At 56.6% G+C, this 26,297-nt stretch overlaps 5 protein-coding genes and 1 non-coding gene across 6 annotated transcripts; 2 read left to right on the top strand and 4 right to left on the bottom strand.

The window, feature by feature from the left end:
* Positions 1-1,020: 1,020 nt before the first annotated feature.
* On the bottom strand, positions 1,021-3,148 carry ColSpa_06940 (uncharacterized protein; the record flags this gene model as incomplete). Its single annotated transcript, XM_049273152.1, has 3 exons — positions 1,021-2,556; positions 2,614-2,901; positions 2,960-3,148. The coding sequence occupies 3 exons, from the start codon at positions 3,146-3,148 to the stop codon at positions 1,021-1,023; spliced, it is 2,013 nt and encodes a 670-aa protein (XP_049129109.1).
* Positions 3,149-5,212: 2,064 nt separating this feature from the next.
* On the top strand, positions 5,213-6,220 carry ColSpa_06939 (uncharacterized protein; the record flags this gene model as incomplete). The annotated part of the gene is made up of 1 exon (XM_049273151.1): positions 5,213-6,220. The coding sequence occupies one exon, from the start codon at positions 5,213-5,215 to the stop codon at positions 6,218-6,220; it is 1,008 nt and encodes a 335-aa protein (XP_049129108.1).
* Positions 6,221-6,624: 404 nt separating this feature from the next.
* Positions 6,625-7,320, bottom strand: ColSpa_06938 (uncharacterized protein; the record flags this gene model as incomplete). The annotated part of the gene is made up of 2 exons (XM_049273150.1): positions 6,625-7,056; positions 7,180-7,320. The coding sequence occupies 2 exons, from the start codon at positions 7,318-7,320 to the stop codon at positions 6,625-6,627; spliced, it is 573 nt and encodes a 190-aa protein (XP_049129107.1).
* Positions 7,321-8,614: 1,294 nt separating this feature from the next.
* On the bottom strand, positions 8,615-8,687 carry ColSpa_tRNA_185. Its single transcript has one exon. It is a non-coding gene; the product is annotated as a tRNA-Lys (tRNA).
* Positions 8,688-9,354: 667 nt separating this feature from the next.
* Positions 9,355-12,050, bottom strand: ColSpa_06937 (eukaryotic translation initiation factor 3 subunit C; the record flags this gene model as incomplete). The annotated part of the gene is given in 4 exon segments (XM_049273149.1): positions 9,355-10,620; positions 10,674-10,905; positions 10,917-11,652; positions 11,708-12,050. 4 exon segments carry the CDS (start codon positions 12,048-12,050, stop codon positions 9,355-9,357), a joined length of 2,577 nt encoding a protein of 858 aa, XP_049129106.1.
* An 818-nt stretch (positions 12,051-12,868) lies between these two features.
* Positions 12,869-20,030, top strand: ColSpa_06936 (pre-mRNA-processing-splicing factor 8; the record flags this gene model as incomplete). Its single annotated transcript, XM_049273148.1, has 2 exons — positions 12,869-17,496; positions 17,549-20,030. The coding sequence occupies 2 exons, from the start codon at positions 12,869-12,871 to the stop codon at positions 20,028-20,030; spliced, it is 7,110 nt and encodes a 2,369-aa protein (XP_049129105.1).
* Between the last annotated feature and the right edge of the window lie 6,267 nt (positions 20,031-26,297).

Here is a 26,297-nt window from a genome sequence, read left to right as displayed (position 1 = left end):
AGGGAGGGCCACAGTTGCAACGCCACGGCTAGATCCGAAACGACTTGGAGAGAGCACCAGTACTGTTTCCCGCTTTGCCCAAGGTCTTGGGCAACAGAGTTGTCATGTGGTAATTTTGGCAACAGCAAAACCCGCCGACGGGTAGCATCACTGGTGGGTGCCACGAAGCAATCCGTCGAAGCGGCGCCTGTGTGACGTGTGTCCTCGCCTTGCCTGAAGCCAGGCGTGCCAGACCTGGGACAGTTTTATTGCGCAGGCTTGAGCATGTCTTGGATCTGGATGATCTGCGCCATTTATGCACCTTACATCCGAGTCACTGCTAACGGCAGGCAAAGCGCGACTGTTACATTCGCTGTTGTGAGACCACTGCCCACGTGACGCGAGCGAGTGGTTTCCCTGCTGCCAGTTCCCGCAGTTCAGCTTCTGCCATTTATGAAAGACTAGGATCGGTTTTAATCCATAACAAGTCTTTAGTATTTCCATCAAGTTGCTCTCGACACTTGATCTGGCTCTACGATACTCCACTCTTCTTCTTCGACCTGATGAGATGAGAGACTCTGCCGTTTGCGTCGGACTCCCTAACCGAAGCCATTGCCCCTTGGGGATTCTGCAATAAGTGTCATTTTGATATCGACCTCACGGGTTTTGATTTTGTTGTTTTGCAGCTTCGTCACTCATCTCGGGTCTCGGCTTCAACAAATTGTTATTTCAAACTTCGTTAGTGATGTCGATATCCTTTTGTCGAGTATTTATGTCCCAATTATTCAAATTGTTTGCCCTTTTATGGACCACACTGCGGTGCTCAAGGTCTCGTTCTTCAAATCTTGAACGGGTAACCATACTCACTTCTGTTATCTCCGGGAAGAGGATTTAATGATGTCCTGCTCTGGTGAGAAAATCGTGGGACCTTGTACAAAGTTGAGTGCCAAATTTTCAAACAAAAGACTACGAGACAGTGAAGTGGGATTGGCCTCCTGTATTGATACCGGAACTCTCTTGGATTACGGCCATTTGACACATTCAATGCTCGCAAAAGTTCCATCTGCGATCGCGCCTGTTGGATCGGTTACTTCTTGCAATCTTTGTCCTCTCCGCCATCAGCTCCTCCCTAAGCTTCTTGGCCTTCTCAAGACCGATCGGGAAGTCCAAGTTGTCAAACACCATGTCGGCAACCTCTGCAGGCAGTGGCCCCATACGGTTACTGGGCATGACGCCTTCCTTCCACCAGTCTCTCTGCTGCGGCGGCACGTTTGCCGTGCTGATGATCGGGATGGCCGGGTCCACCAAGAACAGCGCCAGGATCTTGCGGTGTCCCGGTTTTGTCTTGTCGACGAGCTCAAACGGCGCCACTAAGTGCTCGTACACGTTCGGGAAAGCCAGCAGTCGGTCCTCGCGCGTGAGCACGCTGCCGAGCTCCTGGGTATTTATCCCCTGGCCGTCGATCTTGAAGGTGCGTTCGATGCAGTAGTAGTCGTCCTGCTCGTAGCTTAGCGTTGACATGAGCTCCTCTTTGTCGGCTGTGGTGCGAAAAGCGAGGCTGCTTTCGGTGATGTTGTCGTTGTCGTAGTAGTACAGCGCTGTGGCGCAGATGCGCTCGTTGACCTGGCCCTCGATGTGCCAGGACCCGCCATCATAGGTGGGCTTCTCGGGCGAGAGGTGGATGTTGGCAAGCTTGACGATGACCTGGATGCGGTCGGAACCGTTGAAGAAGCCGCCTTTGAGGTTGACGTCCTCGGGCTGGAGCCGCATGGGTCTGTACTCGGGCACGTCGGGCCTCTTGACGGGATGAGTCCTGTTGAACCAGGTCTTGTCTCGCTGCCAGGTCTGCGACGGGGTTTCCTGGTCTTCTTCTTCCCAATATTCATCCATGTCGCGCTCTTCTTCGTCCGGCTCCAAGGGCCGGTTGTATTGAGAGCAACATTCGGTGCACCCGGCTTGACAATCTCTCCCGACTGCCTTGCAAGTTATGCGGAGGACCTCAAAGTCTTTGTGCCACCTGTAGATGACATCCCACATTGGCAGTGCCTTTGCGATGACCTTTTCGATGGTAGTGTAAAGCCCGGCATGGCGATCGGGATGGAGGTTATTGATGTAGCTCACAATGCTGGGCTTGCCATGTTCGATGTCGATATCGCACGGGAGCCACTGGAACCTATGAGAGAAGCTATGCCCTGTGGAGCGATCGTAAAAGGGACTCCAAGTAGATCGATGGTTTTCAGGCTTCTGTACCAGTTCTGGAATGGCCTGGCCTGTGCCGCATGCCTTCACAGTGCCTTTGAGAGGGATGCGTTTGTCAGGGACGATGCGGGAAAGACCGTAGACAAGAGGCCAGAGAGAGGGGTGGACCAGGTCCAGGACTTTGCCGTCACTGCCTGGATGCCAGTCCTTCTCGTGTTCCTGTAGGTCTTCGAGGACGGCCACGCCATTTTTGAGTTCCTCCTTGACTTCTGGGGGGATGGCGTTGTCGGACTTGAGGACAGCGGTCGTCACGTCGAAGACGGGCACGAGTCCAGTAGCCTCATACAGTTTAGCTTTCTCGCGGAGCTCAGCGAGGCACTGAAACGTCCGTCAGTACGGCATTGCAAAGACATGAACGCAAGGGAACAGACTGACCCAATCAAACATGGCGTCAGTGAAATGAGCGTGTGCGAGGTCCACGGCTTCCCAGTCGACGGCCATGACCTCCGTCTTCCACTTGGAGACAATGTCATCGTTGAAGACCTTGACATGCCAGTCGGGCTTGTTGGTGATCTGCTCGATAAACCACAGCATGGCCAACTCCAAAAACGTCAGCGTCGACGCATTCCAGTCGTGCGTGGCACTTGGGAACGCGCCCCTGGGTATGACTGTTAAGTCGTAGCCGAACCCCGGACGGATGAGAGGCCCGATCTCACCATCGTCCTTCCGAACGTCAGTGATGCTTCGAAACCGCGTGTTTGCTGGACTTGGATCTACTCACGTAGGCGTGCAAGACATCACGCGGATTAGTTCGTTCGAGGACGGACTGAATCACGGCCTCAGATACGTCTTTCCCGAACTGCTCCTTCACCCATTCGGCAGCAAGAGGGAGAGTTGGTGTGGTGTCGCCTAGAGTATGGGCCCATTTGCTGAGAGCCAGCCTTTGTGGCACGGTTAATGTCTTGGACATGTCGGGTATGGCTAGCATTGTCTTGGTGTGTCGACCTTTAGGTGAGCAGGAAGGGCGAGAGTACAGCCGGAGAGATTGCGATGAATGGTGGGAAGGAGCCGTGTTGGGTCTCAGCTGCCGGGAGCTGGAGGGCTTTTGTAATGCTATGAACACATGGCGATGGAGGCGGGGACGTGCGATGGCGACGGGGAACATTGAGCTGGAATTTAGGCTGCGACGCGTCTCAGCCGTCCATGTCCCTTGAAGTCCAAATGGCGCCCGGCGGTGACAGAGCCCCAATTGAGGATACGCGAGATTGCCACGAGGTCACGTTGAGCGCTGGCCCCCGTCCAACGGGGTCTTAGCCGCGTTGTTGCCTACAGCTGCCTGCGAGTGGAATCGACTCGTCAGTGGGTCCTTGGATTTTGAGATGCTTCCCCCACGAACGATGATTATGGATGGTCTCATGCACTCGGCATCCCTACAATAAGTTGGCTCTCCTGGGTGAGTTAAAGTTGCAATGCAATTCGCGCCAATGTTTCGATCTAATGACGCTTGTATCCAATGATATGGAATGTCCCAGCACGAAGGGGTGTGAAGCTTGCAGAGGCTGCGTGAAGCAACCATCCAAACCTCATGCTTCGATGTCAATTCGGATGTGGCAGGCTGCGAGGGTCCTCACCCCTGTCACCGGTTCCCGAATCGACGCCAGATGATCCTGGACGTGCTGTATCAATCAAGTAACTGGTCTGAATGCCTTCGTGCGCTGGTCCTGTCAGAGAGGTCGAAAGGCGGCCAGGCGCAGACCTAGGCACACAACAAGACCTGCTGGAGATTGTCCACTTGGGACTCTCACTCGGAGCGGATACACACACACCATCGAATGAGAAATTCGAGTCCTGCGGGTTCAAAGCTCGGCGATTAGATGGATCGATAAGATAGTCGGGCCACATGAAAGGTGGGCACATTGAGGGTCGCCGTGCTCCTAGACCCTAATCTAGGAGGTCGTCATGCATCGCGAGTTTGCGCCTCGCGCCGGGCACGACGATTGACTGGTAAAGAGTACTCCAACTAACAGAACGAGTTGTGGTAGCTTTCCCCCTCAACCATCCAAATCGTGTCTCAACCGTTCCTCCTTTTGATTGTACGTCGGTGAGACCTGTCTGGAGATGCACAGATGTATCTGTGTGCATGTGCCCTGTGTGTGCGCCATTGAAATTCGATCTGATAACGGCCAAAATCCGGGGCATGGCGAGCACGTTTGTTCGGTTCACCTCTTGGCCCCATTCATTCTCCACTAAAAACGCGCCCCGCCGCGCTTGCCGAATCAGATTGAGCCGAGGTCTTTCAGAAGGGAGCAACCTCGCTTTACCGACGACAACGACGACCACCACCACCAAGACCACCTCAGCAGCGCCCGCGCTGGGTGTCAGACCCCGGCCCGCCGCCGGCAGCAGCGCCACGTCCCATGGCCCTCGTCACATCCATCAGCCGAACCGCACAGCAGCACCCTGTGACCACTGGGCCGGCGTCTGCTGTCGCTGTCTACCGATGCACTGCACTGCCTAGCTTCTCCCACAAGCTTCCCGCCGGCTGGTCACGACGCAGCCGAAACCGCGCCCACCCCCCCGTCGACGCAACCCACCGCCGCGCATGAACATGGCTAATTGAGCAACGGTCTGAATCTTGATGCAGCTACCAGCCGGGCTTTTGCTTTTTCAAGCCTGCCGCCTGTCCTCCCTTCACTCACACTCACGAGCAAAAAAAAAACCCCCATTTTTGAAGAGCTTGCTTTCCCTCCTCATGCCTTGATCACGGCCTCGTCTCCCCCAAAGGCCCATTGAAGCTGCGTCACTCCCTCCCGAGAGAGCCCACACCCGTCCCGTCCTCCGATCCTCGGGATAAAGCTTTACCACCGACACCGAGCTCAAGCAATTCCCTCCTCCCAGAGCTGTCCCACAGACCCTGCTCTGTGGTCGTCGCGAGCTTCTTTCTCCCCCCTTCACTGTCTTCCCTCTCTCCGCCATCACAAACCACCACGGACAGGTCGACGACCTCTCTCTTCTGACACAAAACCCGCCCACCATGTCCACAGAAACAGCCGACCAGGCGCCCGCCGTCTCCGACCTCCCCTCCGGCGACCCCATCCCGGCGCCCCCCGCCGCCGCCGCTGCCGCCCCATCGTCGCCGCCCGGGGCCCCGAAACAACCAAAGCTCCCCCTCGGCCAGCTCCTCGCCGCCCTCTCCCCCCGCAACGTCGACGCCTTGGTCGCCCACCTGAGCCGCTGCTTCCAGACGCCCTCGGGCATCGACACCGTCCTCCTCTTCCTGTGCTACACCTCGCGCTTCACCGCCTCCGTCCTCGACTCCGCCAGCACCACCGCCCTCCGGCACTCGGCCCGCAAGCTCGTCGCCCTCGCCTTCGCCCTGCCCCCCGACACCACCATCCTCCTCTCCAAGGCCCCGCCCTCGGCCGCCGCCGCGTCGCTGGGCATCCGCGTCGCCGGCCACCTCCGCGCCCTCGCCGGCCTCCTCAGCGAGGCCCGCACCATCATGCGCCTGTGGTCGCTGCTGCCGCTGTACCTCTGGCTGCGCCGCCTCATGACGACCCCCGCGAGGCCCGCCGACACGGACGAGAAGAAGGCGAAGGCGCAGGACCCGTCCGCGGCGGCGCTCGACCGGGCCATCTCCTGGCTCCAGGTGACGGCGTGCCTGCTGCTGCAGACGCTCGAGAGCTCGTCCTACCTCGCTTCCAAGGGCGTGCTGCCGCTGACGCCCGCGCAGCAGGGCAAGGCGGCGCGGTGGAGCGTGCGGTTCTGGTCCGTCTTCGTCGGCAGCGAGCTCGGCCGCCTCGCCGTCGAGGCGCTGCGCCGGCGGTCCGCCGTCAGCAGCGGCCAGCAGGACGTCGCCAGCACCGAGTACAGGGAGTGGGCCGAGACGTGGACGCGGACCTTTGCCAGGCAGATCTCGTGGTTCCCGCTCACCGTGCACTGGAGCATGGACAAGGGGTTCGTGCCGGAGATGGGCATCGGTTTGCTGGGCAGCATCCCGGGCATCGTGCAGATGCGCCAGTTGTGGAAGGAAACTGCCTGAGAGAGAGAGACAGAGACAGAGACAGAGAGAGAGGTGCCCGGGACACGTGGGATACGATGGGGGAGGCTCTGGCACGTCCAGTCGGACAGACTGCGAAACGCCTAGACGAGCTGTAGATGGATGGCAAGCAAAAAACAACACAGCTACCGAGGCCGCGGCTGCTGTCGGGCAGCTCTCGGGACTCGGGTGCTACATTGCGGGATTGCGGGGAACCCCCGCTCCGAGTTAGATACAAATTTCATATTTCATGTTCATGATGCAATAGACGTCGATACCTTTAAACACACAAGAGACCATGACGCTATGCCCGGCCCATTGCCCAAACGCCAAACCCAGAACCCCCCCACACCGCACACAGGCTCACACACACACAACACACACACATGCTCACATGGGCATGTTCCTCACATGGGCATGTTCCTCACCTCCTCCATCGTCCAGTACCGCCTCATGTTCTCGGCCCCGAGCGTCACGACCTCCTGGTCGAGGTGCTTCCACAGCACGCCGCCCCAGGTGTCCATCTTCTCCTTGAGGACGCCGAGCTCGAGCTCCGTCTCGCCGGAGCGGCAGCGGTGGAGGTAGTCCTCGAAGCCGTCGAGCCCCTTGTGGATCTCCTTGTGCTGGCGCAGCAGCTCGGCGCGGCCGGCGCGGAACTCGGGCATCCGGCGCGCGAGCATGGGGAACACGTACGTCTCCTCGATGCTGTGGTGCCCCGTCAGGTGCTGTGCGAACTGCAGGCCCGTGTTGATGAACTGCTTGAGCGTCATGTTCTGCGGGCGCCGGCCGGTGGTGGCGGCGTCGTAGAGCAGGGTCCATTGGCGCCGGAAATGGCTGTGCTGGCGGGCGTGTTAGCTGGTTGCCCCGTCATGTCCAAGGTGCAGTCCTTTGGGCTGGGCCACGAGAGGTCGTGGCGGCTTGGCGGAATGAGCGCCAGTGCAGAAGGAGGGTGAGTATCTTACAAAGTATTCCATCTTGTCGGCCATCTGGTTGTACACTTTGAACTCGGCCGGCGTGAGAGGAGGCAGCTCAGGCTGGGCCGCAACGGACTGCTCCGTTGATGCAGCCGCCGCCTGGGGCTGTTCGGCCTCGTTGCTGGACATGGCGCTGAACCTGCGGATGCTGGAGGGGGTGAAGGGCGAGAAGCGACTGGTTGCGACAGCACCGGGGATGCTCCGGGATGCGATGCGAAGAAAAGGCCCGGGGCGGAGATGAACGGCGCGGCTACTTTGTGATGAAATTCTCAAGCCAGAGTGTACCGTTCTCATGTCTCTAGGATAAACAAGGGGGGTAAGCAGGTAGGGGGAAGAGAACTGTCATTTTTTTTCACTTGGAAACTGCGTGGGATGCGCTTGTTCAAGAGGTTTTATCCTATTCTAGCAGCCACCATACCCATGCGCGCGCGCGCAACCCCTCCAACAACTCGGGGGCCAAAAATGTTCTTCCCTGTCTCCTCGGCGGGTAGGCTAGACTGTTTCCAGGCAGCTCGCCGCTAAAAGAGGCAACAAAGAGCCCGGGATGGACACCGCGCGGCTGACTGTCTGCTTCCCCCCCTTTGCTTTAGGCTCTGCCGGATTGGTCCGCGCGTTTTTGGCAGGCGGGTTTGTGGCGACGGTCTGATGCGAACGTGGGATGAACTTGTGCAGCTTAACAACACTCGAAGAAGATTCCAACCTTGTGACTGACTCTACGCAGACATTGAATTACGGGATGCTCGAAACCCGAAAACTCAATGGAAACACAGTCGTATCTGGCCATTGGGATGTCGACCGAACGAGTTGAAATTTTCCTTTCGCTGTCCTCAGATTGGTCAGCGTCAGCGTCCCCCGTCCTTACTCAGATCTTTCAAATCCCCCAACTGGCGCCACATCGCGTCTCGCCCCTTGGGTGTGTCCGTCTATCCGTGTGCGCATGTGTCGAGGCGAAACCCACAACACGGGAACGAGCATCACCCACGACTTGGGTGTGGCATTCTGCTGTTTTCTACCCCGTGCCCTGTTCCGGCCTCCGAACGCTTCCGAATGGGTTCTCGTACACCCTTGCATTTGTACCGGGACGGTTCGACGCCCAGGACCGACCCGGGGCATGCCTTTTCAGACCGGGTGTCCAACCCTTTTCTTCGGACCGGTCGCGCGCACGCCCGCATCGAGTGCTTTGGGGCGAAACGTCGCATCCACAGACAGGACGCTCGGTGACACCTTCCACTCAGTAGAAACCTTTGGAACAGAAAAGATCCAGAAAATGCGCAAGAGAGAGACCAAGTCTGGCACGTCATTGCTAGGGGTTGGAGAACAGTTGGGAAGCCAACAACCAGCAAAGATCGCTAGGCGAGTAGGCGAGGACAAAAAGCAAAAGATTAACCCGAAGAATGGCTATGCCAATCGCGGTGAGGATTTGAGCCTCACGCGGGGGTCGAACCCGCAACCTTGAGATTAAGAGTCTCACGCTCTACCGATTGAGCTAGCAAGGCGGGTTATTGAGTGGATCGGAGATCCGATGTTGACAATCTTGACCGTCGAACAACTCAAGTGGCTTTGGGATGAACCTCTGGAAACAAGGTTCGCAATAAGGGAGCGTGCCCGCCATCTCGAAGTCGTTGCTGCACACCGTCATCTTCTTGGTGCGCAGTTGCGTGGGTGGGGGTGTAGACTTCTTGCTATGCGAGGCTTGACTGCATAGGGGAGTGAGACATTGGCACACAGGGCACACTTCTTCCGCAGGGTGGCCGGGGCCACACCTCGATCCCCTTTGCAAACGCCGAGTGACCACCTGCGCTGACACCAGGTCGAAAATATACTCGCTCGAAAGCTCCTCGGCGGATTTGATCACAATGGAATCCTCGAGTTGGGATCCATCACTCGCCGTACTTTGCGTCTAGGGAGCTTCATCGAGGTCACGGGTAGACTAGAACAACAGTAGCAGCCGCTAACTCGTGACATTCGTACACTCTCGGCATCATGGACAAGTCGTAACTCTATCAGCTTCTATTCCCTGAAGCTACAAACACCTAACCAGCCAAGGCTCTGTCTCTTCTGAACCTCGCGGCCGGTATTTTGAGATTAAGCAACCAACCCTAATGCAGATACAAAGCGTGAAACCTCCAGACCGTTGCTCGTCCCGTTCTTCTTCCTCCTGCTCTAACCCCGAACCGCGGCACCCAACGCGCCGCCCGTGAACTGGGTACCGCCGGCCTGCCGTTGGGGGTTACCGCCCGTCCTCGCGCCGCCCCGGTTGCCGCCTCTCGCGCCGCCGCGACCTCCGCGGCCGCCGCGGCCGCCCTGTCTCTCAAACGCATTGGCCGAGCCCTGAGTGCGCTGCTCCAGTGTCCGCTCGTTGGTCTCGATGAGCGCGCTCGCCTTGTCTGACAGGGCGAGGGCAAGGCTCTGGAGACGGCTGAGCTCGACGCCCTTGCGGAAGATGACGGTCGATGTGACCTGGTCGAGGGACGCCGCGAGCTCCTCGTGGCTGATCATCTTGCTGACGATGGCGAGGACCTTGCTGGCATCCAGCTCGAACATGTTGCTGAGGGTCTCCACGGCCAGGGTGTCGTAGAAGGGGGCGTAGGTGAAGAGGTACGTCCGCAGACCCTCCTCCTGGATCTGCTTGGAGAGCATCGTCTTGATGTCCTCCGTGTTGGGCATGAGATCCCAGATCTTGATGCTGTGGATGAAGGTGGTCGACTTCTTCCACTCGCCGGCCGCCAAAGCCTTGGACGCCTGCATGACGTGGTCTCTCGTGTTCTCCGGGGGGCCGGTGAAGATCTGGCGCTCGTGGTACTCGAGCATGCGACGGTACGTCTTGCTGATGACGCGCTTCTTGACGTCGGGGGAGGAGCCGGTCTGGGCGAGCAGGGGGATCTCCAGGAGCATGCTGCACGTCAGGTAGACGCACTCAAGGAGCTCGAGGTTGATGTGCATGTGGAAGGGGAGCTGGCGCTGCTTCTCCAGCTTCTCCTGCTCGGGCGAGACCTGGCTGTATCTCTGGATCATGACACCCTGGGCGAGGAGCTCCTTCTGGCGACCACTGCCGCAGATCTCCTGCAGAGTGTTCTGGGCGTCGTAGACGAGACCCTGGCGGAAGGCGCAGAGACCGACCTGGACGAGGGTGCGGTTGTAGAGAATCTGGGAGAGGACGTCAAAGTTGGGGATGTTCTCTTGCAAGTGAGACATGAGCATCATGTCACGAGCCCTGTAGTACTCGTCGTGGAGGGCAAGGAAGTAGACCTGGCAAAGCATGGCGCGAGCGCGGAGAATGCCCTCGGCGTTGCTGAAGAGGTAGTTGCAAAGGACGTTGACGAGGTTGCCGGCATCCTGGGCCTGGTCGCGGGGGGTGATGATGGACTCAACGTCAGAGGGGACGTTCTTCCAGCAGTTGTCCTCGAGGATCTTGACGACCTGGGCGGGCTGTAGAACCGGTTAGCACAAGAGTTCCGCCAACATGGCATGCAATCACTGACCTTAAAGTAAACGTGCTCGAGGCGACGAGTCACGATACGGTTGATGCTCTCCTGGGGGATCTCGAGGTCGGCGTCCTTGCGGAGGTACTCGTAGTACAGCATGCCGCGGAAGACGGTGTTGTAGAGGGCGCCCTCGTCGGTAAGGCGGTCGATGTACTCGGAGGTGTGAGGGTCGATGTTTTGGAGGGAGCGGGTGAGCTCGTCATCCAAACGCTCGACGTAGGAAACAATGCTTCCCGGGACCTTGATGTACTTCTGGTCCTTCTCCAACGCAGGGGCTTCTCGTCATCATCCCACTCCTCGGCGTTCTCGACAACGACGTAGTCTTTGTTCTTCTCAAGGACCTCGAGAAGCTGGTTCAGCTCCTTCTCGGCGGCCTTCCAGTGCTCAACGGGCATGTAAGAGGCACCGCCGGAGCCAAGGTCGAAGCGAGTAGAGACGAGCGTCAGGAGAACGCGGATCTTCTGGTAGGGGGTGTTGGCGATCTCGTTGAGCTTCTCCATAATCTTAATCTGCTCCTGCTTGTCGGTGTTCTTCTTTCCGCGAGTCTCCATGATGCTGCGCAGGTGCTTGAAGATGCTCTCAGGGGTGAACTGCAGCGTGCGGCCGCCCTTTCCGACGGTGGCGAAGCCCTCGTCGTCGTCCTCGGCGGCCTCCTCGACCGGCTCACGGTAGCGGTCAGACTTCTTGGCCTTGGGGGCGGGCTTCTCCTCCTCCTCCTCAGACTCCATGAAGCCATCGTTGTTTGCGCGGTAGGCCTCGACCTGGGACTGGTAGTCCTTGACGATCTTCTTGATCTTCTGCTTGACGGCGTTCAATCCACGGGCAGTGGTCGCGTTCATCCTCTTGGTAGAGACCTTCTGCTTGGCAACGGCCTCGTTCATGTAGTCCTCAAGCTCGGCAATCGTCTTGATGTAAATCTTGGGGGTCTTGCCGCCATCCTGGAGTTTTGTGACCTGGCGGTTGAGCTTGTCGAACTCTGAGACAATGTCAGCGCACAGTCGGGCGTCCCACGGCGTCTCGGCGCATCTTACCTGTGGAGATGGAAGCCCAGTCACCAATCTTTCGGCCGTTGTCGATGAGCTTGATGGTCGCCTCGAGTTCCTCGGTACGCTTGTCCTTGGCACTCTTGACCTTTACCCGCTCCTCGTCCTCGGAATCTTCGCTCTCTGAAGAAGCATCGCGAAGGAAACGCGAGGCACCGGCCTTCTTTCCACCTTCGCTGTCGTCGGAATCGGAGTCGGAGTCCTCCTCCTCCTCAGAATCCTCCTCCTGCTCCTCCTGCTCCTCTTCCTCCTCCTCCTCGGAGTAGAGCTCCTCCTCGTCGGACGACGAGTCGGTGGAGCTGTCGTCTCCGCCGCGGAAAAATCGAGACATATTGGCGATCGCTTTCGGTTCGTTCAGACGGACGATTTGGCTGATGCGACTGGGAAGCGCGGGGTCGACGGCAGTTGAGTTTTGTCGTCGGACTTGTCACGGCGGCGGGGGTATAATTGTGGTGATCAAGAAATTTCAATTTGGTGGGGGATGAATTTGGCCCTTAGCGAACGACAGCTGGCAAATCGAGCCACAGGTGGCAGCGGGGTTGTTCCAGTCACAGCGGTGACTCTGAGTGACTGCGACTTTAGGCTGGGCGGCGCTAAGATGTAGGGTGGCAAGGTGCTGGCTACTCCACCTGAAAAGTTTGAGGTTCCCCATTCGTGGCCGGTGCTCTCTCCTCTGCTGGCTGGTCGACTCACACTGAGGCTTGGGATGACTCAGCTGTCCAGCCATGAACCACACACATCCAGAACTGCCGCGCCCGCCCGGACTTTCTATAGCACCGCCATCCAAGCTCGCGCCTCCACGTGACCGAGTCTTTCCCCAAGAGGACTAGCGTGTATCGACCTCCTTCCTCCCAGGACAGAGCTGCATACCCAAAAATTTCGATGGCGCGGCGAGGTTCATCGTCGATGAACTCATCAAACATCGCTTAATACCAACAACAACACCATCACGGCTTCGGTCATCGCTGTGAACTTCTGCGGGACCAGTCGACCGTTTTTATCTGCACGCAACTCCAGGCCGACATCGAATGTCAACCGGAATTGCGCTGCGCCTTCAATTACGACTTTCGCGTCTTGAAAGTCGCGCCTGCGACTCCTCGACTTTGACGACTTCCCACGCACGCGAGACGAGTCTACCATCAAGTCGAGATGTCCTTCCCACCACCTCCTCCCCCTGGATGGGGTCCTCCGCCGCCGCCTCCTCCTCCTCCATCATCTTCGCTTCCTCCGCCGCCTGCTGCACCAGCTCCCCCGCCGCCGGGTTATCGCCCCCCGACCGATCCCCAGATCGCCAAGTTCGCCCAAAAGAAGAAGGAATGGCTCCGCAGCCAGCGCAATCGGTTTGGCGAGAAGCGCAAGGGTGGGTTTGTTGAGACACAGAAGGCCGACATGCCACCGGAGCATCTGCGCAAGATCGTCAAGGATATCGGCGATGTGTCGCAAAAGAAATACACAAGCGACAAGCGCAGCTACCTGGGTGCGTTGAAGTTCATGCCCCATGCTGTCATGAAGCTTCTCGAAAACATGCCCATGCCATGGGAGTCTGATCGGAAGGTCAAGGTTCTCTACCACGTCAACGGTTGCTTGACGCTGGTCAACGAGATTCCAAGAGTCATTGAGCCCGTCTACTTTGCGCAGTGGGCGATGATGTGGACTTTTATGAGGAAAGAAAAGGCAGACAGACGCCTTTTCAAGCGTATGCGTTTTCCTCCTTTCGATGACGAGGAGCCGCCTCTGTCATGGTCCGAAAATATCGAAGACGTTGAGCCCCTAGAACCCATCCAGATGGAGCTCAACGAGGAGGAAGATGCCGCTGTGTACGACTGGTTCTACGACCACAGGCCGCTCATTGATACTCCTCATGTCAATGGCGAGAGCTACCGTTCATGGAACCTCAACCTCCAGCAGATGGCTACCCTCTTCAGATTGAGTCGGCCCCTCATTTCTGATGTGGTGGACAAGAACTATTTCTATCTCTTCGACCTAAAGAGTTTCCTCACCGGAAAGGCCCTGAACGTCGCCCTTCCTGGTGGACCTAGGTTCGAGCCTCTTTACAAGGACATCGACCCGAACGACGAGGACTTCGGCGAGTTCAACGCTATTGATCGCATCATTTTCCGAAACCCCATCCGGACCGAGTTCCGTGTGGCTTACCCCTATCTCTACAACTCGCTTCCCCGGAGTGTTCACCTTGCATGGCATTCGCATCCTCAAGCCGTGTTCGAGAGATCAGACAACCCCGACCTTCCCGCATTCCATTTCGATAGGAGGATTCACCCCATCTCTTCACGGGCGGTAGCGCCAAAGAATCTGACCGTTAGCCACGAGGACGAGCTGTTCGGCCCTGGCAACAATGAAGAGCCAGAGGATGAAGCGTTCGAGCTTCCTGCCGAATTCGAGCCCTTCCTTGCAGATGAGGACCTAACCAACGAGGACACCGCATCAGCCATTGAGTTGTGGTGGGCTCCGTTCCCATTCAACCGGCGATCAGGTCGCATGGTGCGAGCGCAGGATGTTCCTCTCATCAAGCAGTGGTATCTTGAGCACCCTCCTTCGGACAAGCCTCCAGTCAAGGTCCGCGTCTCTTACCAGAAGCTGCTTAAGAACTATGTCTTGAACGAGCTTCACAAGAAGAAGCCCAAGTCGCAGCAAAACCAGAACTTGATGCGTAACCTAAAGCAGACGAAGTTCTTCCAACAAACTGAGATCGACTGGGTTGAAGCAGGTCTTCAGGTTTGCCGGCAAGGATTCAACATGCTCAACCTTCTCATCCACCGCAAGAACCTTACTTATCTTCATCTCGACTACAACTTCAACCTGAAGCCCGTCAAGACCTTGACCACCAAGGAGCGAAAGAAGTCTCGTTTCGGAAACGCATTCCACCTCATGCGTGAAATCCTGCGCCTGACAAAGTTGATTGTGGATGCCCAAGTTCAATATCGACTTGGCAACATCGACGCCTTCCAACTTGCTGACGGTATCCTGTACGCCTTCAACCATGTCGGACAGCTTACCGGTATGTACCGTTACAAGTACAAGCTCATGCATCAAATTCGTTCCTGCAAGGATTTGAAGCACTTGATCTACTACCGCTTCAACTCGGCGCCTGTTGGCAAGGGTCCTGGCTGCGGTTTCTGGGCTCCCGCGTGGCGAGTCTGGCTTTTCTTCATGAGAGGCATCATCCCCCTGCTCGAGAGATGGCTTGGTAACCTACTGTCCCGTCAATTCGAGGGTCGCCACAGCAAGGGTGTTGCGAAGACCGTCACCAAGCAGCGCGTGGAGTCGCATTTTGATCTCGAACTACGTGCGTCCGTCATGGCTGACTTGATGGATATGATGCCCGAAGGTATCAAACAAAATAAGGTTAACACCGTGCTTCAGCACCTGTCCGAGGCGTGGAGATGCTGGAAGAGTAACATCCCCTGGAAGGTGCCTGGTCTGCCCGCACCAATCGAGAACATCATTCTGCGTTATGTCAAGGCTAAGGCTGACTGGTGGATCTCGGTGGCTCACTACAACCGTGAGCGTATCCGCCGCGGTGCTACTGTTGACAAGACGGTCGCGAAGAAGAACGTTGGTCGTTTGACTCGACTCTGGCTGAAGGCCGAGCAAGAGAGACAGCACAACCACATGAAGGATGGCCCTTACGTTTCCTCCGAGGAGGCCGTGGCGATTTACACGACCACAGTCCATTGGCTGGAGTCTCGCAAATTCTCTCCTATTCCTTTCCCCTCCGTGTCTTACAAACACGACACCAAGATCCTTATTCTTGCATTGGAGCGTTTGCGAGAGGCATACTCAGTCAAGGGCCGTCTCAACCAGAGCCAGCGTGAAGAGCTAGCTTTAATCGAACAGGCTTATGACAGCCCTGGTACTACGTTGGAGCGAATCAAGCGCTTCTTGCTCACGCAGCGCGCATTCAAAGAAGTCGGTATCGACATGAACGATAACTACAGCACCATCAACCCTGTATACGATATTGAGCCGATTGAGAAGATTAGCGATGCCTACCTCGATCAGTACCTGTGGTACCAAGCCGACCAGCGTCACCTTTTTCCCGCGTGGATCAAGCCTTCAGACTCTGAGGTCCCACCACTTTTGACATACAAGTGGGCACAAGGAATCAATAACCTCGACAAGGTCTGGGAGACCGAGAACGGAGAGTGTAACGTCATGATTGAGACGGAACTGTCCAAGGTCTACGAGAAGATAGAGTTGACCCTCCTCAACTCACTTCTTCGATTGATCATGGACCACAACCTCGCGGATTACATCACTGCCAAGAACAACGTGCAGTTGACATACAAAGACATGAACCACGTCAACAGCTACGGTATGATTCGTGGCTTGCAGTTCTCGGCATTCGTCTTCCAATACTATGGCCTTGTCCTCGATCTTCTTCTCCTCGGCCCTCAGCGAGCCAGCGAGATTGCAGGCCCCCCTCAAAGCCCCAACGATTTCCTCCAGTTCCGAGACAAGGAGACCGAGACTAGGCATCCTATTCGTCTGTACACTCGTTACATTGACAAGATCTGGGTCTTCCTGCGCTTCACTGCGGACGAGTCGCGAGATCTCATTCAACGATTCCTTACGGAGCAGCCTGATCCTAACTTTGAGAATGTCATCGGATACAAGAGCAAGAAGTGCTGGCCGCGTGACTCTCGCATGCGTCTCATGAGACACGACGTCAACCTGGGCAGAGCAGTCTTCTGGGATCTCAAGAACAGATTGCCCCGTTCCGTTACAACCATCGAATGGGATGACAGCTTTGCCAGCGTCTACAGCCGCGACAACCCCAACCTGCTGTTCTCTATGTGCGGCTTTGAAGTCCGCATTCTGCCCAAGTGCCGAAACCAGAACGACGACTTCTCAGTGAAGGACAGTGTCTGGTCTTTGGTAGATAACACCACTAAGGAAAGGACGGCTCACGCATTCCTTCAAGTGACAGAGGAGGACATCCAAAAGTTCAACAACCGCATTCGCCAGATCCTCATGTCGTCCGGATCTACCACATTCACCAAGATCGCCAACAAATGGAACACTGCTCTGATTGCGCTCTTTACATACTACCGCGAGGCGGCAGTGTCGACCGTCAGCTTGCTTGACACCATTGTCAAGTGTGAGACGAAAATCCAGACGAGAGTCAAGATCGGATTGAACTCCAAGATGCCGTCTCGTTTCCCTCCGGCCGTGTTTTACACTCCTAAGGAATTGGGAGGTCTGGGCATGATTTCCGGTTCTCACATCTTGATCCCCGCCAGTGACAAGCGGTGGTCGAAGCAGACAGACACCGGTGTTACCCACTACCGCGCCGGTATGACGCACGACGAGGAGACACTCATCCCCAACATCTTCCGTTACATCATCCCTTGGGAGGCTGAGTTCATTGACTCTCAGCGAGTCTGGACAGAGTACTCTCAGAAGCGTATGGAAGCGAACCAGCAAAACCGTCGTCTGACTCTGGAGGACCTGGAGGACAGTTGGGATCGCGGTCTCCCTCGTATCAACACCCTCTTCCAGAAGGACAGGAGTACCCTGAGTTTCGACAAGGGTTTCCGTGCTCGCGCTGAATTCAAGATCTATCAGCTCATGAAGAACAATCCATTCTGGTGGACTAGCCAGAGACACGACGGAAAACTCTGGAATCTGAATGCGTACCGTACCGATGTCATCCAGGCGCTGGGTGGTGTCGAAACCATCCTTGAGCACACCTTGTTCAAGGCAACCGGATTCCCGTCCTGGGAAGGCCTGTTCTGGGAAAAGGCCTCAGGATTCGAGTGCGTTGACCCTCCCTAACTCTTATGAGCACGAGCTAACAGTTTTTTACAGAGAATCCATGAAGTTCAAGAAATTGACCAACGCCCAACGATCCGGTCTTAACCAGATTCCGAACCGTCGCTTCACTCTTTGGTGGTCACCTACGATCAACAGAGCCAACGTTTACGTCGGTTTCCAGGTCCAGCTGGATCTTACTGGTATCTTCTTGCACGGCAAGATCCCTACGCTGAAGATTTCGCTCATCCAGATCTTCCGTGCCCATTTGTGGCAAAAGATACACGAGTCCGTGGTCATGGACTTGTGTCAGGTCTTTGACCAGGAGCTTGAGTCTCTGGGCATCGAGACGGTTCAGAAAGAGACGATCCATCCCAGAAAGTCTTACAAGATGAACAGTTCTTGTGCCGACATCCTGCTCTTCGCCAGCCACAAATGGAACGTCACTCGACCATCGTTGCTGTTCGACACCAAGGACGTCATCGAGCCTACCACGACAAACAAGTTCTGGATCGATGTTCAGTTGAGATACGGTGATTATGACTCTCACGACATCGAGAGATACACCCGTGCGAAGTACCTTGACTACACCACCGACAGTGCCAGTATCTACCCCTCAGCAACTGGTCTCATGATCGGTATCGATTTGGCTTACAACCTGTACTCCGCGTACGGCATGTACTTCCCTGGTCTGAAGGTTCTCGTCCAGCAGGCCATGGCCAAGATCATGAAGGCCAACCCTGCGTTGTACGTCTTGAGAGAGCGTATCCGCAAGGGTCTGCAGCTTTACGCCTCTGAGAGCAACCAGGAGTTCCTGAACTCTCAGAACTATTCTGAGCTCTTTAGCAATCAGACGCAGCTGTTCATTGACGACACCAACGTCTACCGTGTGACCATCCACAAGACCTTTGAGGGTAACCTGACTACCAAGCCCATCAACGGTGCTATCTTCATCTTCAACCCCAGGACAGGTCAATTGTTCCTGAAGATCATTCACACTAGTGTCTGGGCCGGTCAGAAGCGTCTTGGACAGTTGGCGAAATGGAAGACGGCCGAAGAAGTGGCGGCACTCATTCGGTCTCTGCCCGTGGAAGAACAGCCGAAGCAGCTCATCGTGACTCGCAAGGGTCTGTTGGATCCTTTGGAAGTCCATCTGCTTGACTTTCCCAACATCTCTATCAGAGCCTCTGAGCTGCAGCTGCCTTTCCAGGCTGCCATGAAGGTTGAGAAGCTCGGTGACATGATTCTGCGTGCCACTGAGCCACAGATGGTGCTCTTCAACCTGTACGATGAGTGGCTGAAGAGCATCTCGTCGTACACGGCCTTCTCGCGTCTGATCCTGATTCTGCGTGCCCTGCACGTCAACCCAGACAAGACGAAGCTTATCCTTCGCCCGGACAAGACGGTCATCACCCAGGACCACCACATTTGGCCAACATTGTCTGACGAGGACTGGATCAAGGTTGAAACGCAACTACGTGACCTCATTCTCAACGACTACGGCAAGAAGAACAACGTCAACGTATCCAGTCTGACGAGCAGTGAAGTTCGGGACATCATCCTGGGTATGGAGATCTCTGCACCTTCCATGCAGCGCCAGCAGGCGGCGGAGATCGAGAAGCAACAGCAAGAGCAGCAACAGTTGACGGCAGTCACGACCAAGACGCAGAACGTGCACGGAGAGGAGATCATTGTCACGACGACGTCGCAGTTTGAGCAGCAGACGTTCGCGTCCAAGACAGAATGGCGCACCCGTGCCATTGCCACGTCGAACCTGCGCACCAAGGCCAACAACATTTACGTCTCCTCCGTTGACAACGACCTTGACGACGTCACCTACGTCATGCCCAACAACATCCTCAAGCGGTTCATCACCATCTCGGACCTACGCGTCCAAGTCGCCGGCTACCTTTACGGCTCCTCGGCGCCGGACAACGACCAGGTCAAGGAGATCAAGTGCATTGTCATGATCCCGCAGATCGGCGGCTTGCGCAACGTGCAGCTGCCGCAGCAGCTCCCGCAGCACGAGTTTCTCGAGGGCATGGAGCCACTTGGTGTCATCCACACCGCCTCGGGCTCGGAGCTGCCGTACATGTCGGCCGCTGATGTGACGGAGCATGCGCGGCTCCTCGACGCGCACCAAGAATGGGACAAGCACAACACCGTTACCGTCAACGTCGCCTTCACGCCTGGCAGCGTCTCCCTGTCGGCCTGGGGTCTGACGCCGCAGGGCTACAAGTGGGGCGCCGAGAACAAGGACACGCAGAGCGACCAACCGCAGGGTTTCACAACGTCCATGGGCGAGAAGCGCAAGCTGCTGCTCAGCCCGCGGTTCCGTGGCTTCTTCCTCGTGCCTGAGAACAACATGTGGAACTACAGCTTCATGGGCTCGGCCTTCGCCGGCATGGAGAAGAAGTCCATACACGTGAAGCTCGACACCCCGCTGCCCTTCTACAGCGACCAGCACCGTCCGGTGCACTTCCACAGCTTCGCCGAGCTCGAGGACATTTGGGTCGATCGCACCGACAACTTTGCCTAAAGCGGTCACTTGTGCGCGCGCGCGCGTGCGCGGGCATCAGGGCTCGGGAATCAGAAACTCTTTTCCCAGGGCCTCACATGCCCCGAGTCGGCCTAACCGACACTTACCCACATCTACCGGACAACCAAACAGGCAAAAGACGGCAATTCAATCAATGGGAAAAACTTAATGCATTTGTAACTGGTACTTTTTTAGGGAGGAGGGGGAAGGGGGGGAGCAGTGGAAGGGAAACGATTCCTGCAGAATGTGTTTTACGAGAGGAAGAGGGCATGGGAGGGGGGACTTGTGTAATTAGGCAACTGGCGTTGATAGGTTTGGCAAGCCCGGGCTTTGAAACCGACTGTACTTTTCCTGTCCGAGTATTTAAAATAAAATAAAACGAACTCCCACATTATGCAATCAATCCAAGGCCCATGGGCTGTCACCTTGGTGACATGTGACCTGTCGCGTCGTCAAGATGAACCATGACCTGTTTCGACAAACAAGAAGTGCACCGGCCGCCCATAGGAACAAAACATGTCATGTAAATGGCACAAAGGCAAAGACGATCTGGGTATAGTACATGCCCCCTACTACCACTATGGCCTACGTCTCCACCGATCCTGCTGGCCCTGCTGGCTCCGTTGCATTCTCTCTTGGTCTCTCTGGGAACCCGGGACGGTGACGACAACCAGGGCAGGGAAGGGGATACGGAAGTGAAGTCGCGTTTTGGTTGCCTTTGTCAACCGTATGCACACGTGCTGCCACGCGTATTTGGACTGCGCCCCCCACGACATCCGTCACACGAGGCTCATTCGTTTTTTGAATGGCATCCAGGGCGGGACATGCCATGAATAGCAACCACCGCCAACTTCTCCCAAGGCTTCCATGCAGCCGCCCATCTACACTACACTAGCAGATGGGGAACCCACCAGGGCAGGGGCCTTGACCTTCTCGCGTGCATGCGGACTTGCATGCAGGTACGGCCGCGGCTGCCGAGAATGACAGTGATCACCAGAATAATGCATGCGTGACGAGTGGCCGTCACATTTCAACGTCTGTGGAGGCGATGTCGTTCATCGTTGCGTGGTGTGGTGCTCCTACCATGCGGCGTGCCGTCCACGGGCCAAACCGTTGGATACGTGTCGCGTCGGTGCTTGTTCTTCGGACGGCGTCAACTGCAAAAGGCAAGGCGACGGGAAGACCGTTGAAGATGGTGGGCAGTCTAATCGCTGATTCAGCGGGGTAGATGGCCCGAGCAAATTTGAGATTTCATGCATTAATGCGCTAGGGTGGGTTTAAGAAAAAGTCCCCCTTTTTCCGTGACGTGCGCTTTGCTCCGTCCGCGCCAGATGTTCGACGCCAATGCGGTAGAAACGTTCCCTGGGAACGATCTGGAGCAGCTAGCTGCCCTGTGAATATTGGTACCGGGGTACGTTGGTGCGAACATCATAAGAAAAGTGCCATGTTCAATATGAAGGCAGGGCGGTTGTAATATTGGCATGGGGATGAGGAATGTGTTTCCGTCCCCCTCGGGCCTTTTGGTATGTGTGACCCTCAAAATCGCAGCCACGGAACAAAACGTCATCGTGGTGCAGTATCCTGGGAAATGGGGCCGGGATAGGCTTAAGGTGCGGCTGATAATGGCGATTGATTCCGTGTTGGGTGTCACTTGGCCCAGGCCGTTGGGAATGGGGGTAAGTCTTGACGTTCTCGTTGGACGAACAAGGATTGGGGAAAAGCAAAGTGTGGCAAGGAACGGATATTTTTGGTCGTGGGGATGTGGCTGTTTTGGGGGGCGTAATTGGCGATCGAGAGAGTCGACGCCGCAAGCCAGCAGGACGACATTGAATGAGCCACAGGGCGGCGCATGAGAACCTCGAAATGACTTCCAGGTCGATCCCCGTCGGCCGAGAGGGAGGCTGTACTCGATCGGGCGACCTCTACAGTAGTGTAGGGACGAACTATTGAGCTTGGAGGGTGGAGATGAGGTTGCTCGGAGATGGGTTGTACCTCTGGCTTAGCCTCTGAATTCTAGCTCGAGGTTGTGAACGAAGACTTCTTCTCGGCATCGGCCTGAGGGGTGGGTTGGAGCAGACAATTCTCTTGGCCAGGCTCACTATCGAATCCCGTGGTCATATTCCACGTTTACGAGGCTAACGCGAGGCTTCGCGTTTTAATCGCTTAACCCGAGGTGTAGTAGGTAAATCAAACGCCTTCGAAGAGGGTGCTGTCGCGGATCTCAGGAGACGCTCGGAATTGAGCTGCCGGCGCCAAATCGCGACACGTTTGCAGGTTTAACCTTTGGCTGGTCGGGCGGGTGTTGTAATGTGGCCAGGGCTGGTTTCTGTGGGATTCCCGAAAGAGCAAACATTGGCCAGGCCCCTTGAGCCAGGAACTGGACAGAGTAAGCAGCGGTGCCACAACGTACGAGACCCTCGAGGCATTTTAGGTTAGCCTGCTGTTTAGCACAGAAACCAACCGAGTTTAGTGTGACTTGTGACAAGCTTAGGGACCCCTACGTGGACGTCTCCAAAGCTCCAGCGCGCTTCTCCAAAACCCCAAGAGCCATGCGGCAGTAAGGCCATCGCCGCAAGTGGGGGCGATGGACGGAGGCTAAGGACTCCAGAAAGGGTTGCAAGGCTCAGAGACGTACAAGACCTGGGCGGCTTCGTGGCGAAGAACGACAGGCTAGGTACTTAGTGGTGCGAAGCTAAGTGCATGGTGGTTGCGATATGCGGGGGTGTCGGGGACAAGAGCGAGCGACGTTAGTTAGTAGTACGCAACGGTATCCGGAGCTGGGTTGCTGCTGAGCAGGACCGCTTCTGCCGACCGGAAGCCCAAACCGCCAACCGCAAGAAAGGTTATCAAGCTTTGGGCTGAGACGATACAAGCCCATGGAGCCTCGCTGGCTGGACGGGGCAGGGGCACCACCACCGTCCCGTGGAGGGGAGTGAATGATGCTATGATTCTCCCTCTCTGAAGCGCGACAGACTTTTTTCGGCTCGAGTGCGGGGAGACGCACCTCAGCTGATATCAGGCAGGATCACTTGGTTTTCTGGGTTGGACGTCGACATCCGTACAGGCACAGTGCCGGCTGTCATCCGGTATAGACCGACGGTCCGGATCACAATCATGAAAAGGAGAGAAAAAAGGTTTGCGGTGGGTTCGAGTGCCCCAAGGCGTGTCAAGCAGGATGATCCCGGAGACGTGTAAGAGAGTGTGAAAACCTTGCGGTAGAAAGCGACGCGGAGGCGTCGACACAAAGCGGCGGCATGTTGGTGGGGGACCGCAGCTGAGATCGACCCCTGCAAGATGCCGTGGGTGGTGATGCGTCGCTGTCAGTCACAACCGTAGCCCTATCCACCACCACTTCTGCTAGGCCGAGCTACCGAGATGCAAGCCATGTGATGCATGTAAGATGTTAGCCAGGCATGCTGTAAGGGGTCGGATGCAAGCTGTTGCCGGTGTGGCAGCACGCCTCGAGGCGTAGGGACTCTCTGGGGATCATGTTTTGAAAGAGACAACGCTATTGACAATGTTGAGTTCGTCTTGATGCGGGAGGACGAGAAAGAGTGCGAAGTTGCCGACGCCGATGCGAATGGCGATGACGACGACGGCAGGCTGCGAAAGCGAGCAAGGCAGTGCGCGGAGTTCCGAACCTTGGAGTTGAGACCCCGTGTCATCCGGAGCATAAGGCGAGCGCACGTGTAAGTCAAGGCATCGAAGCTGGACGATGGAGGATGAGATTCCCTTTCCCATCCCATCTTCGCAGTCGTCCGCGTCCAAAGTTAGGACATGGACAAACCCAACAAAGCAATTTAGCTTAATCTAACGCGGCACAGTCTATCGTGAGCAACTACCCTTTCTTGGCTTAGTGGACGGGAAGCAAGTTGATGACTCCTGCACCTCTCGGACGGCCAATCTTTCCATCTGAATTCCCATCACGACACGACGACATGCGGGCGCAAGGTAGGCGCGCACACCGGCGGCTACCTTCAGTTTCTTGCAGGGCTGTCTTGACGTCGGGTCCTCGGGAGGAACCCGACCGCACCGCACGTCAGACTCGCTCGGGTACATACGTCAAGCCGGACTTACATAGTAATTGCAAATAAGAAAGGCGGGCCAGGCTGACGACATGCGACGCTGTCGCGAAGGAAAACCACGACCAGGCAAGGTGGAAGGAGAGACGAGGGAGGTAAGGAAGCAACCCAGCACGTGAGTGGGGCCTGCGGTGGATCCTGAGCTGAGCGCTGTTTCCGCGCTTTCCCTTAACGGCGGCTGGGCTCCATCTGTCAAACCAGCGCGCGCCTGCCCCTTCCTTCCCTTTGCTTGCTCCAAGGACAGCCATGCATGCCAGCCCTCTCTTTCTCTTTTTCTCTCTCCAAGGTAGGTAGGTAGGTTAGGCAGGCACCTCAGGTTGTCGGCTCTTAAATCTGGTAAGCTTCGAGCTTCGAGCTACGAGCATCGGGGCTTGGCCCTCAATGCGAGCTGTGTGTCTGGCCCGGCCAGTCCAGTTAGACTCTTCCATGTCTGACCCAGCTTTGCCGTTGTCATGTCTTACCTGACGGAGGGCGAGTGGCACCTTCCCTTTGCCTGCCTGGGCTGCGAGAAAGGCGCGGCCAAGACATGCGAGGCACGCACGCTTGAACAGGGCCTGGGGGGAAAGTGACGGATGATCGATCCCGAGTATCTTCCCACCAGAATTCTATGCGAAGTGACTTGGAAGTAGCATGCCTACATACCCGCCAACACCCATCGAGAAATAACCCGTGCCCGGGTCCCGGCTGCAACTCTCCAATCTGTACCTGCATTCATTCATCGCATCTTCGGTATCAGATGATCCCCAAATTCGCAATTTCTCCCATCGCTCAATCGGCTTGTATACCTTCATCTTGTCGGCGACGACGTGAACAACGCCTCGTTGGCCAATCCCGGCATCGCCTGTCATCCGCTGCCGAGGGCCGTCCATCCGCCTTGCGGTCTTCAAATCTCCGCCGCATTACCATCATTGTCGCCCGTTCCGTCTCTCCAAGCCCTCTTCCACGTTTGATCGCCGTCTCCGTGCTCGCAGGGCCAACAGATGTGTCCAACGCCCAGCTATCCGGTTCGTGTTTTACGAACCCTTCGGGAACTGCTCCAAAGGATCCCCCCTCTCTCGATTTCAAATTCCCAAAAAGACTCCGACAACGACGAAGAATTAAGGTGATCAGACGCTAGAATGGAGTCCCACTCCTTCTAGAAAGATTGCCTGGGATCCCTGGGTCGCATAATTGATCTTTTAATTGCCAGGTATGCGTGAGACGCGTTTCCTTCATGCGATACCCGTCCAACCCCTGCTCTGGCGTCGATTCCCCCCCCTCCCATGATCAGTCATGTCTCGACGAGGTAAACTCGTCGGCCAGAACTTCTCGATCAGTCCGAGTCCCTAGTTCGTTGCCCTCCCCTCCCGGTCTTCGTCCCAGGCGCTCTTCCTACTGGCTGGGCCCTGCCCTGACGAGTAAAAGTACCTGACCCAAGCCAAGGCACACAGGACGTTGTCTGACCGGCCTACAGTACCTCATTCATTCCTCATGTACCTGCCGTCGAGCACCAAAAGCCCGGGATGTGCATTGAGTCTCACAATGTCCCCAAATGCCGAAAGCCGGTCTTCGTCGCGCCTGTTTGCTTACGCCCGCCACGTTCTCGTCTCTCACAACCAGCCGAAAGCCTACGTAACGGGAGGCAGCTGGCTGTGTGGGAGTGCGTCGCCGCGCCAGCACACATGTGTGGACATCTGGGTATGCCTTCAGGAACTCGGGCTGCAAGTGGCTACGTGCACGTGGGATGCGCGCCCGCCCGCTCTTTGCAAAGAGATGAATAGTCGGCTCGAGCGAACCGCTATCATCCCATGATTTCGACGGCAGCACCGTCGTGCGACCTGGCCGTTGAGTCGCACACGTCCCAAGTCCCAAAAATCTTCGCACAAAAAAATGTGGTTACCCCACAGGCTAACCATTCTTGTCGGGCCCCCGTCCGTCTGCTCAACCCTTCATCCATCCCATCTTGTCAACGCGCGCGCCGACCGCCTGGGTCATCAGCCGCTCCATTGCCGGACCAGAACCTCAACCGTGGCACCGCACTCGTCTTCATTTCGGTCATTTCCATTCACGCCCGTCTTACGGGTGAGTGGACTTTTGGTTCTGTACTATACATCACCCGTTCGCCGTCCTGCTACATGCGGACGTGTCGGCGTCGAGGCGAAGACCGACTGATACAGCCATTCTGGCGTTTGGGGCGCAAATCCCC

The sequence above is a fragment of the Colletotrichum spaethianum genome, assembly GCF_022836535.1.
Source record: "Colletotrichum spaethianum MAFF 239500 DNA, contig17, whole genome shotgun sequence".
NCBI classification, from domain to species: Eukaryota; Fungi; Ascomycota; class Sordariomycetes; order Glomerellales; family Glomerellaceae; genus Colletotrichum; species Colletotrichum spaethianum.
Note: the sequence above shows the minus strand (reverse complement) of the source record. Positions and strands in the feature narration are given on the sequence as shown.